Source organism: Orussus abietinus, unplaced genomic scaffold, assembly GCF_000612105.2.
Source record: "Orussus abietinus isolate OABI.00-Male unplaced genomic scaffold, Oabi_2.0 scaffold41, whole genome shotgun sequence".
Lineage (NCBI taxonomy): Eukaryota > Metazoa > Arthropoda > Insecta > Hymenoptera > Orussidae > Orussus > Orussus abietinus.
The window spans coordinates 703,118-720,836 of NW_019394496.1; the positions used below are offsets into that span (position 1 = coordinate 703,118).

Below are 17,719 nucleotides of genomic sequence, written 5' to 3' on the forward strand. Positions count from 1 at the left end.
ACTCAATGAAGGCAGGTGGTTAAAACCTGGCATTGTTGTAGATAGAACGGTGGCAATGTACAAGAAATAACGAAGGCGTGGATTATTTCACGCATTTGCATTCACATTAGATCGGTTCGCTATCGAAGACTGTTCCGTTGTTGATAACTTCCAGGTTGGTCTTTCCTCTTCGGGTGGACGTAGATTCTCCCCAAAAATTCCCAACAGCCACCATCCATTTCGATAGCCCCGGTTAACGTAAAATGAAATCTGTAAGAAAATTATCTCACCATCGACAAAGCAGAAATATAAAGGAGCACCGAATCGAGCATGAACTGAATTTTCTTTTACTTTCATTCTGAATAAGACTCCAAACAAACTCTGAGTCACCCAATTACCTCATCGAGGGCCACGACACTTAGCAAGGCATGCTAAACATCGCTCGCTATCGCTTCTAACATAAATATTACACAAACTCAACCATAATCCTCAGTCCCCGAATTACTAGAAAAACCTAACAAAGGAAGTGAGCCACTTTCTTCCAGGATTCCTGATAAGGCTCACCATGTTACAAGCGGTGCACGCCATTACAGGAAAACGATCTCCGCGCCTCGGGTTCGCAGGCGTAAACCGAACCAGTACGTAAGGTTCATATTCCCGTAACCTTATCGCGCGAATTCGGCCGAACCGAAGGCGGATCGCATCCCCGGTTGCCTCGCCAAGTACCGAGAGTTTCACAGTCTTTGACGACATCGCCACCGACACTGGGTCCAAACGGATCGGTACCGTTTCGAACTGTTCCGGGTACCACGAGGTTTGCCGTACGCGGCCCAGTTACGCGACTAAGTAACCTTATTCGTTCGATCCATTGATTCCTCGAGCACTCCCCTCGGCCTCGCGCTTCATCGACTCCTCACTCTCTCGATCGTTGGTAAGAAATGCGGTTACTTTCGCGATCGGCAGTCGGCTCCCTTTAAGATCTATGCACGGCTCAGTGGCTACCTTCGCCAACACTTCCGACTGGGATTTTCTCTGCACAATATCATTTAGAACGCCTCGAGAAAGTATTCCCGAAGGTAATTCCACGGGAGAACGGGGTGCAACAAAGAGCTCGGCAAATGGCGGAGTTAATAGAAAAATGATTGCCAGAGTTCCACTTGATCGGACGGATGATTGATTCTAATACCGGGGTGAAAAGGAAACAATTCGTGCGAAATTGTAGACAGATAATGACTCCCATTAGATACTTGAACTTCGTGGTTTCTTTTATTGACGTTTCAAGGAAATACGTGGATTTTTGTAATAAACGCTTGCTTTCGTTTTCAACTTAATATTTGAACATCGGTCGGTGAAGTAACGCATGGTTTATTCTGTACATAGTGAAATATTGTCCCGATATTTTTTTACGCATTCCCGACACGTCCCGACGAGGAATTCCGGGTTTTTTAAACGATTCAAACTTTTTTACTTTCGTTATATCATTTCTCGATGCACCCGACGTCTCCTCGAATGTGTTAAAATGCATAATGCATGTACGATCGCAGACGAAGAAGGTCGACGCAATGATATCATTCTACGTCGCGTCGTGAGTCATTTCCTATTGACATTAACAGTCATAATCGGGCACGATATCGTTTCCATAGGCAAGGTGGTCTTCTTAACGACCTCAACTCGTTGCCCATTCGTTTGACCCCATTACGAAGGCTCGTTGAAGTCTCAAGGATCCGTTCAAAGGAATTACTCCGGAGTAAATATTGCCTAAATTCGCGTAGCCGCTAAATCGGTCAACCATGGACAGAGACACATTTTTGTTATTCCCCGAAAAAGGTTCTTTGAAATACAAATTCACCAGCTTTGAGACAAAGGTCTTCTTGTGCTAGTCAGAATTTAAGAACGCCACGTGGCGTTTCAAGGCAGCTACTAAAGACCAATAATTAAAGACCGGGGAGTACAGACTGGGTGCACTTAGAGTTAACAAAAAACGGTGCTTAATTTATACCTAACAATAAATATGTACATAAAAATGTCCGATACTGGCCCTCAAAGTACTCGGACCGATATATCGGTACTTAATGAAAAACCTGACGCTACAACTCACAAGTACAATTAATATCTGTTCCCCGATTGTCCCGAATACTTCATTTATCGATTGATTAATAAAATATATATTTTAGTAGAATAATAGGGTACTCGACTCGCGATCACAAAGAGAGGAAAGTTCAGCCTTTTTCCGCAGATCGCAAGGAGCGCGAGTATCGATATAACATCTAATGACCCTCTTAATATTGACCACGTCTTAAGTATACCCTGTTAAAAAAATAACCAACAAATGAATCAAACGTATATCAAAACTTTATTCAGACACGGTTTCAAAAAAATACCCTCGCACTTCTATTTAATATACAGGCTTTACAATTTTACAATCCGATTTATGAAATGACCAATGAAGTGTCACAAAATTCGAAACACGTTCCTACGTTTACAAACTTTGCGTAATAAACTAAATCATCGTTTCGAGTGTGTAACTTTTAAATAATGTTGTACGTTAAGTGTAAAACGCAATACCACGGCATAGCAGGGTACAAAGTCCTCCAACCTTGAAGACCTAATCCTGAAGCCTCGAGCCAGAACTCACGGTAAACCGCCGTGAAAATGTGGTGCACATGCGTCCGGACAAATTGCAACCCTTCAATTATCGTTATGCACACGCCCGTTTTTCTGCGTTCCCGAGTCGTTACCTCTTGGCATCCTGAAGAACACCCTGCTGAATGGACTCTTGGACTCCTGAACTCCTTCCTGGAGCGTTTAATTTCTCATGGTGCGGCACGCGTTTCTTATGGCGCAGCTAACGGTGGAAGTTGCGCGAACGGTTATGGGAACGCATCTCATCCAGGCCGACCGTGGGTGTGAATCGTTAGAGCCGAGGTGTCGAACCGCTCGTCAATTTCTTCCCCGACCAAACGGTAACGTAAGCGATCTGGCTCGAGAAGTGGTCATCATCGAGCCGAGGTCGTTGTTCTTAGAGGTCTCGGACGAAACTGTGTCCGAGTTTGGCAACCGGAGCCGTGTATGCCAACACACGAGACGAATGCCCAATATCAACCACACCGAAAACAAATCAGGCCTTTCGACTGGGTGTGTCCGATGCGCCGTGATTGTAAATCCGCCCCGAGATTTATGACTGTCCTCGGCCCGATGAAATATACACTTGACAAATGTCCGAGTTATGACCATCGCGATAAGCGCGCGAAAGACGGGTATTAAGGGGCGAATTTGCGCATTGTAACGCCCAGCCACCGATATGTCATATGGCGTTAATGCGCTCGCACGTCACGTGATTTAAATGTGCTTTATGGGGCATTGCCGTGCACCTCGGTCCACGTGTGCGTTTTGTCGCATTAAAGTTTTATTTCATTTTAATTTAATTACCCTCCAAGCTGGTCTTCTGATTTCTGTATCCGAGAGAGGTTGGGATTTCGGAGTAGAAATGGAGCATTCCTTCTCATTCGGAGGGATTTCTACGGTAAAAGTGCAAGGGTTGGTTTACCGAGCTCGGGGAATCGTGACAAGAAATACGTACAAGTGGGAACGGGTCTTAAGTCAAAGTAGATCGTTTCGGAGAATCGATTATTTCTTGCGATACTCGGCATGCTCGAGCCGCCCTTGGGCACGACCCACGAAACGCGGCGTGAATCGGAAATGTTATATCCAAAGGAGCAGTTCTGCATTTGCCACATTCCCAGACGAGCCATACCGGTGATAATTTCACGGCGGACATACGTGTCCAGAGCCGAATAAAATTCGTACACCCCCGAAGACGGGCACGTCCACAGGCGAGGCAAGAGGAGCGCGGTCCCCACGCGCGTTAAATCTCAACGCCATTCAAATTGAAATCGGTCGACGTTTCGGCCTAATCTCGTCCGAGTGGCCAATTTCCCTAGCAGACTTTCCCAGAGAGATCGCTCGAAATAATTCAAAGCAAGCCGAAAGCCATTAGAGTCGAAAGCACGGGACACGAGGTGGGACTTAAAGTTCCGGCGTCACGAAGCCGTCGCCGTCGTGCCGACCATCGACATGGCGCAAACTCGAGCTTAACTAATTAGCCCAGAGTCTCGCAGGGTGAGATCCCGAGGCGCGAGGTGGCGGAACCAAAGTTTGCGAGCTAGAAAACAAGGGTACCCGAGCACCTGCGGTACCTAAGGAGGCCAAAAGTGCGGAAAAGCCGAAAAGGAAGCCCAAAACGAGGAACCCATGCTCGACGACACCCACGCGAGGGGCTCAGCGTGCTGCCAGTGGTCGTTTCTAATTCGCAATAGGTGACCGGCAACCGGAAGAATCTGGGCCGGTCTGGGTACGTACGAAGGCCCGCACACGTCCACCGGTGCACACCTTTGTGCCCGGTAAACCCCGCCACCCGATGGCCAATAAATCGAGGCATTATCGATATCGCCGCGGAGAAAGCGTTCGATATTCCTGCTCACTCGGCCGAGCGGTGCCTCGCGATCTGCATCGGATCGCGCGGAGACAAAGCCCTGGAACGCCGGGGCATTTAAGCTGGACTTAAGCTAATTAGGGGCGTTTCCATGTACGACCACGAGTGCGTGCAGTCCTGGGTGCGCCCCGGTGGTCGGCGAGGGAAAAAACGGAGTTTAGCGAAACCAACCATAACGCCACCGGGTGTACTCGTGGCTGGATCGTAGATCTCCCGCGATCGTAGATCCAGAGGGTGGAAGAGCGCGACCGCTCGACCGATGGCGTTTTATTATTCGCTACGTACTGTTTTATGGGGGGCAAGTTCGCGGCACGGGGACTGCAACGCTTTGACAGCGCACGCAAATTGCTCGACCCGTGATATAAGTAATCCATGTATTATTAGTCGCGGTTTGTAAAGACGGCGGGTAATGAGCCCGCGAGTGTGAGTACTCGTGTGTGGGAGCGTGACGTTAATGTAGACGTCTCCTCGGACACTCGCTTTCACTAAAAAGTGTATTACACCGGGCTATCTCGCGATCTTACGTGTTAAGAGCTGAAATGTTCGGCCGCGATCTCGGTTTATTGACGTAACAATGCGTGCCGCGGCACATTGTTTTCTGGAAATAATTAATATCGCAGCCAGAAGTATTGGCGCGCGTTATTTACAGCGCATTGTACCGCGTGTTTTATTAATGGTTCTACATCATTTTGCGCGAAAGGCGATGAAACCTTGTATATAGGAGAGGCGGTTGTGCTCTGACAGTAAACGCAAATTGCTCGGCCAATCCGCGCGTTATTAGTCGCGGCTTATACAAGCTGTAGATAATAAGCTGGTTTATGCAATTTGCGTGTATTCGAATACATTAACTTTAATATAGACATTCTTGGCGAGCTCTCGCTTTCACTAAAAAGCGGATTGCGATTGCCTCCCCGGCTCGCCTTGCGGTTCGTATTGATACATTCCGCGGTTTCATTATCGCATTGTTAGTCTAAGGATATCTTCATCGCGCGATTGCGACATGCCGGCGCGGCAAAATGTTCAAATCGTACGATTAACATGAAAACTGTAATTGAACGTCGTCTTTACCGCTCCACCACGTCACGCCAAACCAAGTGCAACCACTTCTGACATTACGTATATCTACATATCGCAATTACTTCCACTCAAAAAATTTCATCTATACGATAAATCGCCATGTATAAGAAGACGTAGTCTTGCTACATGTCGGCAACACGGATCCATCATACTAGCGAATTAATGAAATCATACTGCAGATACCAATGTAACTACCTATGGACGGTGTTACATGTGCCGATCACCGTCGCCCATTTCTCCTTGGAACGGGAAATAATTGCCGAGTAACGAGATCCACCCCATCCAGTACTCGCTATTTTCGAGAAGCATGTCACAAAAGAGCCCTCCACCTAAACGGGCCCCGAAAGAGAACCAGCTATAACGATACCGATGACTGTCACCAGCGATGGGTGACCGCGGCTCGATCGACGTGCCGAATCAATTTTTCGAGCGGATCGCTCAGTCATCGGATCGCCGATCCTCGGCCCGGCTCTCGGCGACGCCGCTTTATTTCTATCCGCCGAATAAAGCGGCGAAACATCCTTGGGGCTCGTCACGTCGCGGATTCGCGGCAGGTGAAGAGCGCACAAAAGCTACCTCGCGTGTCCACGAGGTCCTTGCGCGGCGTGCACGATCGTATGCGTGACGCGTGTCTATCACGCGTGCGGAATACGTTTCGACCGCGTACGAAGACGTATAAAGCCCGCCGGGGGGAACAAGGGGGCAGCATCGATTTCGGCATAGTGGCTTTTGAATATTTTAGCAATTCGCCGAGGCGGAGACGCCGCAGTCGATATCCGCCGAGTGCCTCCGCGGCCTTCTCTCTCTCCTCGCTTCTTCATCTTTCCCCCTTTTTCCGCGGACACGGCGGGGAGGAAAAAGCACCGCCGAGCGTTCTCCCTACGTGACCACTTTCCGCGGGACTAAATTGGAGAAAGCCAGCCACCGGGCGAATCTCTCGTGCATATATTATTACGCGTTAATTCACACCGAAGCCGACCTAGAGAGCACGTAGCTCCCGTTTTTTCGTGTTTGACCCGCCGACCGCATCATTTCCCATTTCCGGGGCTCTTTCTTCTCCGCTATCCCGTGGCACGTGTTTCCAAACCCGAGAAACGCTCCGGTACAGGTTACGTCCCACGAATTAATAGAACTCACAAAATTAATTGTAGTATTTAGAAGAGAGCACTTCGTCACCTCGGATGTCTTCGGAATGAGGAAAATATCCTGATAGAATTTCCAAAAATGCGAATTCGCTCAGCTTGGCGTAAATTGCGGAGTCTAAACTCACTCGAGTTGTATGTTATTATCGTTGATCCATAACTTCCCTCCTAGCTGAAGAGCCTCGGGGGCGCGTCCTCCCGAAAGGCCGGTCCGATCGAGACATCTTCCTATAATTAATGCTACCCCGTTGGATGCAAAGAGGATTATTAGACGGAGTATGATGAATGGCCCGGAGGGTCCGGGTATCCGAGAGAACAGAGATGACTGTGACGGTTGGGCCAGTTCTGGTCATAGGATCGTTACTCGAGGTAGGAGAGGGCCGGTGCTCACGGTGAGATATCGGGGAATGATTTCACGGCTGCATTCCTGGAGCCCCCAGGACCACGGAGATGCAGCACCATCTGGAATAATAGAATACCATTTGCCATTGTACTCTTTCCCGCGTGTGGGTACGCCTTGGATATCCCGTGTGCGTCATTGCGTGTTATAGACGTAGACGAAGACGCGACTAAACGCACGAAGAGAACACATTTCATATGCATTTATATGGGACACGTGTACAGCCATGGGACGATCCACGCCTATATACGTTTTCTGCCATGACGCTCGGTTAATCTAACGACGCGATTATGTCCCTGCGTATTTACGAGTCGCCGTATCTCCGATTCTTCAGAAATCTCTCAAACCCGGCCCGAGGGTGGGAGACATACTTTTCAAGTCCTTATTTCACCGTGAAGAATCGTTTTCGAATGCGCTTTAATGTTGCGGCTCGATCGGGCATCGGTATCGGATGCAAATGATCTCGATACTTTCTCTTCTGGGTGCCGGGAGTTACCGATTCGGCGAGAAAAGATTTACCTGTTATTACCTCGAAGAGAATGCCGACGAAAGTGCTCGGTTAATACGGGCGAATTGGTAATCACTTTTGCGTTTCTCTCTTTTTTTTTTTATTCATATTTTCCGCGTTCCTTTTATTCGTTGGCAGCATCGATAAATGGCTCCGAATGGCGTCCCTCGTGATAATAAAGGATTCTCGTGGTCTGGAACCGCCCTCGTTCCCGTGATATTAATTTTTACGATTTGGAAAAATGCCATCTCAATATCGCTTTCCGCGTCCAGCCGGGCGTTTTTGTCACTCGACAAAAACGCCCGATTGGGTGCTTGGTTCTTTGCAGATGTGCGGTCCCATAAACGTCCCGTGTGCTCGGCCTGGTAGAGCGCGATTTTCACACGGAAAGTGGGCAGACTGGCCCTACAAAGGCTTTCCAGTCAAAAATTTCCTCGAGCGTCCTGGAAGGACCTATCGCCGCGCGGATCTAGGGCCTTTTCATAGCGTCCCCGAAGAAGGACAGGAGCGAGGGTACGCACCGTCAATGGAAATATTATAATGGACAGGCAAAATCTTCAGACTCACTTGTGGCCGAAACAATGAGAGAAAAGGACCATTGTCTTGGCGCCTCGAGTCCGTCCATGTATCTAAAGCGTGGAAACAATACAATAACCGACGCGGTTTCTGCGTCTCCCGAGATGGACAGATGTACGAATACGTTGGCGTAGGTTAGGGCCGAACCTCGCTGGAACACGTCTTTCCACGTCTTACAGCGTATGTCGCTGTGTCTCACCGCGTCTTACCACGTCGGACAATCGATGCTACCCGAAGATCAAATGGTGACCAAAAAATGGCAACCTCCATCCGGAACGCAGTCGGCTCCGAGAGGCGTAGAAATCGATTTCTATTCTCGCGATCCATTGTTCGGTCCGACACCTCGATGTCCATAACGATCGGCTAATGGCTAATGGATCCCCCGATCTCTTTCCGCGTCTCTCTCTGTGCGATTCGCATAAAGTCTACCGTACATGCGTACTGCACGCAAATTCCTTTCAGATCCCATGGCCGGCGATGCAACGAGAGAAGCGATACGGCACACATATCCACGGTTGATAAGCCTTTATCAGTTTACCCTGGAAGGTGGGGCCAGACGGAAACGAATCCGGACGGCATATTTTAATTAAAATTCTGTACTTTTATTATTATATCATAGTCTTATTCCACTGCATATTTAACGAGGATTTAAATAACTCGCGCACTTAAATCGAGAGATTTTGATTACTTGTCAAGATACAGCGAAATTAATTTCTATCTGTATTGGGAACGTTTCAATTATCGGAGTTTTATTGCGACAGGAGTTTCTTGTGCAATAAAACGCATGGCACGATTGTATTGTTTGTATCGGGGGCGATGTGGTTATTCTTACGGATATGTTGGGCGCTCGAGACGCAATCGCGAGTTCCGAACTGTGTCTGACGAAACTGAAGCTTTCGACGATCCGTTTGCGCAAGAAGGTGGGCCCAATCGGGATCATACGTCGAGTAGGATCGATAACGGGATCGATCGAAGCTCAGGGAAAGGTCAGGTGAAACCTAAAAGTGATTCGAGCAACGGAACGAGGCCCCTGAAAGATCGCACTACTTTCTCTACCGTGCAACAATACTTTTTACACCGCGCCGTCATTAACTTTCCACAAATCTGGCACCTCTCTACTGCCTACACCTAATTCCGACATTCCTTCGGCAACTACGTGAGAAAGCGCTAGAGATAAAAAATTAATGATATAATTGGAACAATAACAATTTTTATATTCTAAGACCGTACAAGAACATTGTTAGGCCGTACCTGTCGCCAATTTTATTAAAGCCCGCAATCGGTACTGTGTACACATACCGTAAAAAATATGCCGTGATAATGGATTTGCGGTAGCTAGTTCATGAGTATAAAATCCCAAAAGGAAAGCTTTCACTCGACAAAGTGTACCTTACGTGCATTTTTCTCATACAATTTACAAAATGGCTTAGACGCGCGTAAAGCCACCGAGGGAAAGAGTATATTCCCTATCAAGATTCCAGATACCCGAAAGTGGTGAGAAGTTATTCTCGAAGCTCATTTTCTTATCGCGTGAACACCCAATCAGCGTTAAACTGGATTAAAAAGAAAAAGGTGGGAAAGTTGAAAGTTGACGAGCCGACTTCCTGTAATTTTCAGGAAGAATTTACAATACAAACAGCTTATGAACCCGTAGTATATAATAACGCGTGCTGAGCATACATATTATTATATAACGCGTTACCAGGAACCGTATAATTTCTGCGCATGTAAATACTTCTTGCAGTGGGTTGCACTATAATTTGGGCGGATTGAATTTTTTGCACCTCTGGCAGCGTCTCTGAAAAATCCCCATCGAGGGTGGATAATAATTAAGCATTCTTTTATAGTACCCTTCCATACTCGAGGATTCCACCGTTTGGAAAATATCTTGCAAAGTGGTCGTGGACATTTCGGCGAGACTCCCTACTTCCCTATGAAAATCCCTCAAATTTTGGGGTTCCACTCTTCCGTCGGCCATTCATCATTCATTTGTTAAGCCACCTCGTTCGAAATGGTTCCTCGGCCGAGCCTGTGCCAACAGTCGGACTAGTTTACCTCTGCTGTATATTCCATGAGCACCGGCCATTTCGGAACAGTCGCACCTGTCAAGCCGCCATTCTGTAGGAGAAGCCAAACCATCCGCTAGTCGGTCGATATAGTACAGCAGAAAAGAGCCTTCACCACCCAACTCGATGTGTACTTAGGATTGTGACTTCCACTCGTCGGCCCTGGAGCCGCCCAAAACCACGCAAGAATTGCGCAGGATCAATATTTGAGGAGGAGCCTTTGTAATTCTTCACTTACGTCGCGGTCGTTATCGGCGGCTTTATTCGCCTCGGGCTCCATAAGTGGGGCGCATTGTAAACGCGCGTCACTTTTGCGGAAATGTGTAACAAACGGATCAGTGAAGCTCCAGCCGAGTTTGTTTGACTGCGATTTAGAGATCTCGATGTGCCGAACGTGACTGGAGTTTATTAAATCCCGAGTAGGGTACTTCGATCCGGATCCTTCGTACCCTCGGCCACGTAATTCTTCCCCAAGCTCCATATTTTGCACAATCCCATCCGACTACCGAAGACGCGCAGGACTTTAATTGGACGTCTAGGTAGCATAAATAATTATGTTAAGTTTATTTCTTACGATTTTCTGATTCCTGTCCAGATAGGAGATCTACCGTTTGACGCCAAATCAAGATCACAGGTTCATGACGCTGTCTTCAAGGTAAAGATTTAACGCGGTTTCCTCGAGCAAGGAGCAACGCACAGCTCCCGGTAGCCACAATCTGGGATTCCGATCTGTAATTTAGATCGCAAGCATTACAGATCTAGATTGCTATCCCGTACACTCGGTACACCGAGCAATCCTCATCCGATTCCGATCCCACTTACCCATCAACAATTAATAACGCGTTTACTCTTCCAACGAGCCTCTTCCATTTTTCTGCCGACTTAAAGAAAAAAGAAAGAAAAAAAACATCCATGAGAGTACACGTATCGACAAATATATATCGACGGATATATATCCTCCTCGGAGACCGGTTACATACCATTGTCACCGAGACTGGAACCCCGGTGACAAAATCGGCAGAAAATGACTATAGCTCGAGGGCTCGTCACTTAATATTCGCGCGACACCCTCTTTGACAGGAACCGCAACGTGACATTAGTCAGACTAATGACCAACACGTACGACTGGTCGATTCGGGGAAGCAAGTCTCAGGAAAGTCCGGCATCGACAATGCTCGGCTGGGATATCCGCGATCGGGGATTTCGCGAGTGCTGGAAGAGCCTAGAAAAGGAATTTCGTGTCCTCGGGTCCATGGCCGACGCTTAACATTCGTCGGGACACCTTTTCGTGGCGAAGAGGTGCACGGTGCCGGGGTTCGATAGGATTTGAAGAGTTATATTAGTTGGACTAATGACTAACATGACTGTCCGTGGGTAGATACCGGTTCTCCGAGATCGAGAGAGAGAGAGCTCGGCATGCCCCCGAGAGACACTCGTACGTATGTAGAGGATCCGGCCGAGGAAGACCTCTGGAGGAGGGCGCCACGTCCTCGATGACTTCGTAAAGAGAAGACCGAGAGACATTTACTATCCCTCGGGACTATCTTGCCCAGGAGCAACTCTCCACGGACGATCGGCCTTGCCTTAAACGCGGGGAAAAGTATTTACGACGAAAATACTGGGTTGCCTCTTACGGGATTAAGTCGCGCGACTCGACGAGTTAGTCAAGGCGGTTGACACTTTGACATTTTTTATGGGGTCAATGAGATTAGGATTCGATTTCCTTCACGGTACTAAACGTAACGGCGGTAGTCGGACGTCGACGGTGAAATGGACGGACCGCGGACTCGTTTAAAACCACCGCCTCTTGTAAGTGCACCGCATAAAGCCGTGAAAAAATTCGGCGATACCGGGTAATCCATGTTACTTGGTTAACTCATATTTCTACGCGTCGTGGAATTTAGTTTACTCTTGCGGGCGTCAATTTTGACTCGTATAGCCGTCACTTTTCCGCATCGTGCCTCGGAAGAAAGCGGGAGGGCTCGCACGTCTTATTTGCTGGGAGTGCAACTTTCACTTGATTTTATTGGCGCAACTAGAGTACCTCTCGCGCGAAGTGGAGTAGAGGAAGAGATAAAGATAAACCTATCATTAATTTATGCGTGATCGGAGGACTACTATATCTAAGTGCAGCGCGGTACCGGTGCCATAAACGCGGTAACTTATGGATCCTAGAAAGCGGCAAAGCGTTTCGTGTCAACGGGCAGGCATTCGGTCCCCGAAGACGGAGACCCGGACTCGCCTTTCCTCCTTTCTTCGTTATTCCTCCGGCCATAACGCGGCGTCGATTATTGTAAATAATATTCCTGGCACAAGGTGTTCCAGCGCGACTGGAAGAACCGCAAGCCTAGTTGGCGCAATATCCATGGGACAAGTTGGCATTCCAGGACTTGGAACGCTCCAATAGATCTCCCACGAAATTCGCACCGAGAGCAAACGTTTCCGGTACACGGTTTTCACTCCGATTCCCAAGGAAACATCCGAGAGCACGCGAGTGCCACCACTCGGGGATCCCGGAAGACGCTCAAGCCTTTCATACCATTACGGGCAGAACGTCGTGCAGACATAAAAGTCGCGAGTACTTATGCAGAAGAGGACAAGCCGAGCAGCGGACATTCCCAAAGATCCGCGAAGTCGGAGAGTTCTCTCCTTTTCCTTAATTTTCCTCTCGCTCTCCTTGCGCTATCGCCCCTGCGATCCGCCTCCTGCGGAAACTCCCCGGAGATGCGGTCTGCGTGCGGAAACGTCGCGGAGGAAATGGAAACTCGAGCGATCGCCCGCCGAGGATCCATTCGTACTCTAAAAGCCCACTTCGTCCCTTTCCCTCTTCCTCTTCCTTTCTCGGTCTCTCTTCATATGAAGCTCGGCAGAAAGAAATCGAAACACCGACTGCCGGCTCGGCCTGGTTCAAAGAATGTGTCTCCTCAAGGGATGATGATATGCCTCCTTTTGTAACATTTCCTTCCCTCCGCGAAGGGACCCCTACGAGGCGGCACGTTCACCCCTGTTTTTCATTTTTAAAACCCCGGAAAAGTCGTACTTAGGAGGAAAGCGATTTATGCGCCATGTTTTAATGATGTCGAAATGCAAGCCGTGGGCTATGGATGACTCAGGGCGTATCTCGTGCTGGGCATTTCTTTTTTAATGCGCTGTGTATGATGACTTTCATGCAACTCGGCACACATTCACTCAGTGTTCCGATAGTTATCGTAAAAATGTTACGTATAAATGGAGCGATTTAAGTGTTCTCCTATAGGTAGAAGTAGCACGCGTTAGATATGCCTGAAAATGGAAGTAGGGAAAAAATTGCATTTTCGGTTTGAAATTCCTAACTGGACTATTTTATTATTATTATTCGTGGTCTTTAGTTGCCGATGAAATTATGTAAATCTTAAAACAATTGAAATTCTCGAATCTATTAAGAAGTTTACGTCTCGGGTACAAAACAGGATTATTTACGAAATTATTAAAAACCCTTTTACTTTTTCAAACATCGCAGGGGTTGCAAATGAGATTTCCAACAGATTGACATGCCAGAGTTCGAATATTTGAGGTAGTTGGAATCAATTACGAGTAATGTTGTAGGTCTTCATGAAATACTGTCTGATATTAAGTTCTCTCGGAAATACTGTACCAAACCATGAATATGAAGCTCTTCCCGGTACAATTAATTAGAATCTCGAAAATTGTGGTAACTAAATATGGACGAAGACCTATGACCGTAAAAATCCAGCCGTTTTACCAAGAAAACAACGGCAAAATTATTGAAGTATTATAGTAGTAGGCCCAAGTATAATATAGTAGAAACCAATAAAACGCCCAGATTCGAAAGTTCAATAACAAGTAGAATGTTCGACAATAATCGAGTATCATTAAAAATACTTCACAAAAATTGAAATCCATATTTTGCCGTATCTCAATACAAATAGTCTCATTAATTACTGCGTATCACGGATAATTTAATTATTAATCTCCGATATATAATTATCGGCTTTGCCACTCTAAAAGCAGATTTACGAATTATTTAAAAAGAATCGTTGCGAGAAATATATAAAAATGACATTCACATCGTTAATGTCACAATTGTACACGTTCACAACACCAATCGTTTCGTTCCAATTAAAACGAAATAAAATCGTGGCAACACCTTTCTCTCCACTGCAAAAGTAATTTATTCATCTTCGCGCGATATTAAAGTTCCCTTTACTTACAAAAGTACCTGGAACGCAGTCAGGAGCAAAATCAACCGATTTCAAAGAAATTCTATCTTTACGTTACTTCGTACCTTAAAAACATTTTCGGAATCATCGAGATGTGAATCTTTTAAGTCTGCTAGAAATTCAAAAACAATTCGTCGGTGCTTACTCTTCGCGTTTAGTGTGGATAATCTGAAAAGTATACCTATCGGAAAAACGTGATTTAAGACATTTACAGAGTCAAGCAAAAGACCTAAAATTCTTGCAAAATTTCATTTATTATTAGAAATTAAATATTTGAAAAGTTAACATCGTCGATTCGTAACCTCCCGAAAAATGCCCGACAAACTCGACACCGACGTAGTCGACACCGGAACGTAGTCTTCCCCGGTACTTTCCCCGAGAGCTATCTCGCGGTCGGGAGCGTCCCGACGCAGTCTCGCAGCAGTTCGCGACTGCTGGCAAGTAAGTAACGTAATACCGCGGCGATGCCTTGGGCACGTACGGAGGGTCCGCGGGCGGGTTCGGGCGTCTCCGGGAGCGTTCGGGCGCGTTCGCCACCCCGACCGAGCGGCGGCGGCGGCGCGGCGGCTCGGCCGGCCGAGAGCGGCCGGTCGGCACTCGGCCGACAGACGCGTCCGCGACCTCGGCAGGAGAGGAGCTTCTCTCGGTTCTCGTGAATCCCGTCTCGCGAGCGTTTTCCCTCGGAGGGTCTCGACCGTGGTTAAGTCTTCGGGACTGTGCGTCCAGAGTTCCCCCTAAACTCCGTCTCTTCGTCGTCGACCCGTCCGGTTCGATCGCGGTCGATTCGCGAGTGGAAGGTGAATCGGTGAAGCCGGCCCGTTTCCTCGGGAGAGTGCGAAGATCGGGGTGCAGAGTGGTTGACGCGACTTGGTTTCGGGGGATTACTCGTGAATAGTGAAAGTCGGGAGTTGCGTCTGTTCCCATGGATCGTGCGGCGAAGGGAGTCCGGGGGTGGCGTCGGCCGGCGTCGGAGGTCTTCGGGTGAACCCTTTCGGCGCCGCTCGAGACGCGGCCGAGCGGCGACGCTAGATCCGGCGCGGGCGGACGCGCCGCGGCAAGGAGCGCGCGGCTCCCACGGGGCCGTCGCCCGGTGCACCGGCCACCGCTCCCGGCTGGTAGCACCTGCGTCGACCGACGCGAACGAGGGATCCGCTCTCGATCCTAGAGTCCCGCGGCAGATACATTCTCGTCGAACGACGCCCAACGCCAAATTCCGCTTAAAGTCCCCGTTACCGGGACCCACGGCGGACGTCCATCGACTCGTCGAAAAAGTGATCTCGGCCATCCAAAACGCCATCCCTTCGATCCCGTGTCGCCACGATTTCTGAAAATCACCGCGACGGAATCGAACGGTGCGAGCAGAACGCAGCTACCGTCCATCCGCCTCGACTCGCGTCCGGCCCTCTCGGAGAAAACTCGGCGGACCCTTCGAGTCTCGCGATAGGAGCCCTCGCCGATGGCAGCGGAGTCCTCGAGGGAGTCGGCCGCTTCGGAGCACCTGAGCGTCGGATAAGGGAGGAGGCAGGTGCGGCGGGCACGACTCGCGAGGGAATCGCGCGGCGAGAGCGGCGGGGTGAAGCTCGCTCGGCGGTCCCCGGAGGAATGAGCGCCCGCTAGAGGGGGCGCTCTCGGCGTGCCGAGGTCCGTCCTCCCGAAGCGACCACGGGCCAGTGTCGCGTGGATGTGGCCGCGCGCCCTCGCTCGCGGTCCTGCGGATCCGTGGGATACAGCGGTGCTGCTGCCGCCGCCAAGGGGGCCCTCGCTACCATGGTGTCTACCTCCTTTGTGACCCTGGTCTTCCTCGTGTGTCTGCAAACGGTACTGCTCTCCACCGTCAGCAACTGCAGCAAGACCATCAGCATGTACTGGAACACCACCAACTCCATGTAAGTGCCCCGGCTGGACGTTGCCTTCGAGGAGGAGGCCGTGCTCTAACTCCGCCATGTTTTGGTACCCTCCCGGAGAAGGAGCGCTCTTTTGCCGGATTTACCCGCGAGCAGGGCGTTGGATTTGGACTTTTATGGATTTTCAGGACATGAGGATTTGGATACCTCCCGGAAAGCGCGAATCTCGATTTCGAGCGCAGTGGAAAGGGCGCCGGTCGGATGTGAGGAAATATTTCCCGCTATGTGCGGCGCGCCGTGAAAGGGGTTTTCTTAGAGGGGACCGAACGCAGGTGGAATGAAAATATCGTTCGTCGGACCCTTCGTCCCGATCGTGTATTCGGGGGATTTTTACCCAACCGTTGGAAGAAACGATTCGTATTCGGGAGACACCGATATAAGGACGGTTCCTGAAAGTACGCTTCGGGTTAACGCCCTGTAAATGCGATAGCTCGCGAGAGTAACGGTATCGCTTGGTATTATTCATTTTCATCGGTTTAATTATGAAAGAAAGGAAAAGAAAAAATCGTTCCTCGAGGCCAGGAGTGCCGGTAGTCGGAGTAGAACGGCTTCGCGTTACCGGAGGTGTTTGGCTGGTAATTGGAGTGCAAAGGACCGGGCCGGTGTTGCGGATAAAAATGCGGTTATTTTCATTCTTCCCGCGGACGCGAATTCCGGTCTCCTCCCTAACTCCCGCGGGTAACTGTGACTTGATTGGTTAACGCGAATTCCGCGATCGTTCGTCCCAGGCCGAAAGCAGGAAGCGGCGGTGGAACGTTCGCGGAATCGCCGCGTTGAAACGCGGGCTGCGGTCAATGGTAATTTCTGCCGTGCGAGGGCAACCCGAGTCGCTAAATTGACAGGGATACGTCAGTCATCGGGCGATAATACCCTCGACGTGCCGTTTACGTCGACGTCTTAGAGCCTAACGGCCGTCGTTCAAATCCCCGTGATCTGTCGTCCCTCTCTAAAACCGCTCTACTTACGCCCGGAGACGCACCCGACGCCGATAACTCTCTCTCTCCTACCGAAGTGCGCCGCGTTTAAAAATTCCCGAAATAAGGCGGATCCTTTACGAGATTGATCGTTTTCACCGAGTCGTCGAGAGGGCGCTAACGATGCCCCTGAAAACGTAATTATACCCTCGGAACTTAACCTCCCTTAATGCGCCGGCTAAATAGATTTCCCTCGGACCGACGGGAATTCTATTACCGAATTTGTGGAAGGTCTCGAAGTAATAAGTGTCGCCACCAATCCGCTGATATTGCGGATCGTTTCGTCGCAAGGGAGTTATTTACGCTCCTCGACGGAACGATTCGCCGCGTTCTCGCGCTGGTCTTGATTTTTCATTAGAAACTGTGCGACGGCTAAGGGGG

At 49.1% G+C, this 17,719-nt stretch overlaps 1 protein-coding gene across 2 annotated transcripts in view; it reads left to right on the top strand.

The window, feature by feature from the left end:
• Window positions 1-17,719, top strand: part of LOC105699938 (ephrin-B2) — a 755,377-nt gene that overhangs the window by 700,372 nt on the left and 37,286 nt on the right. The window contains exon 1 of one of the 2 annotated variants that reach the window (XM_012425391.1): window positions 15,487-16,346. The exons of the other annotated variant lie outside the window; for it this stretch is intronic. Coding sequence (XP_012280814.1) covers window positions 16,228-16,346 — 119 coding nt within the window. The 5' untranslated portion in view covers window positions 15,487-16,227. Of the gene's footprint in view, window positions 1-15,486; window positions 16,347-17,719 lie in introns of those variants that run through there. 2 annotated transcript variants of the gene reach the window in all.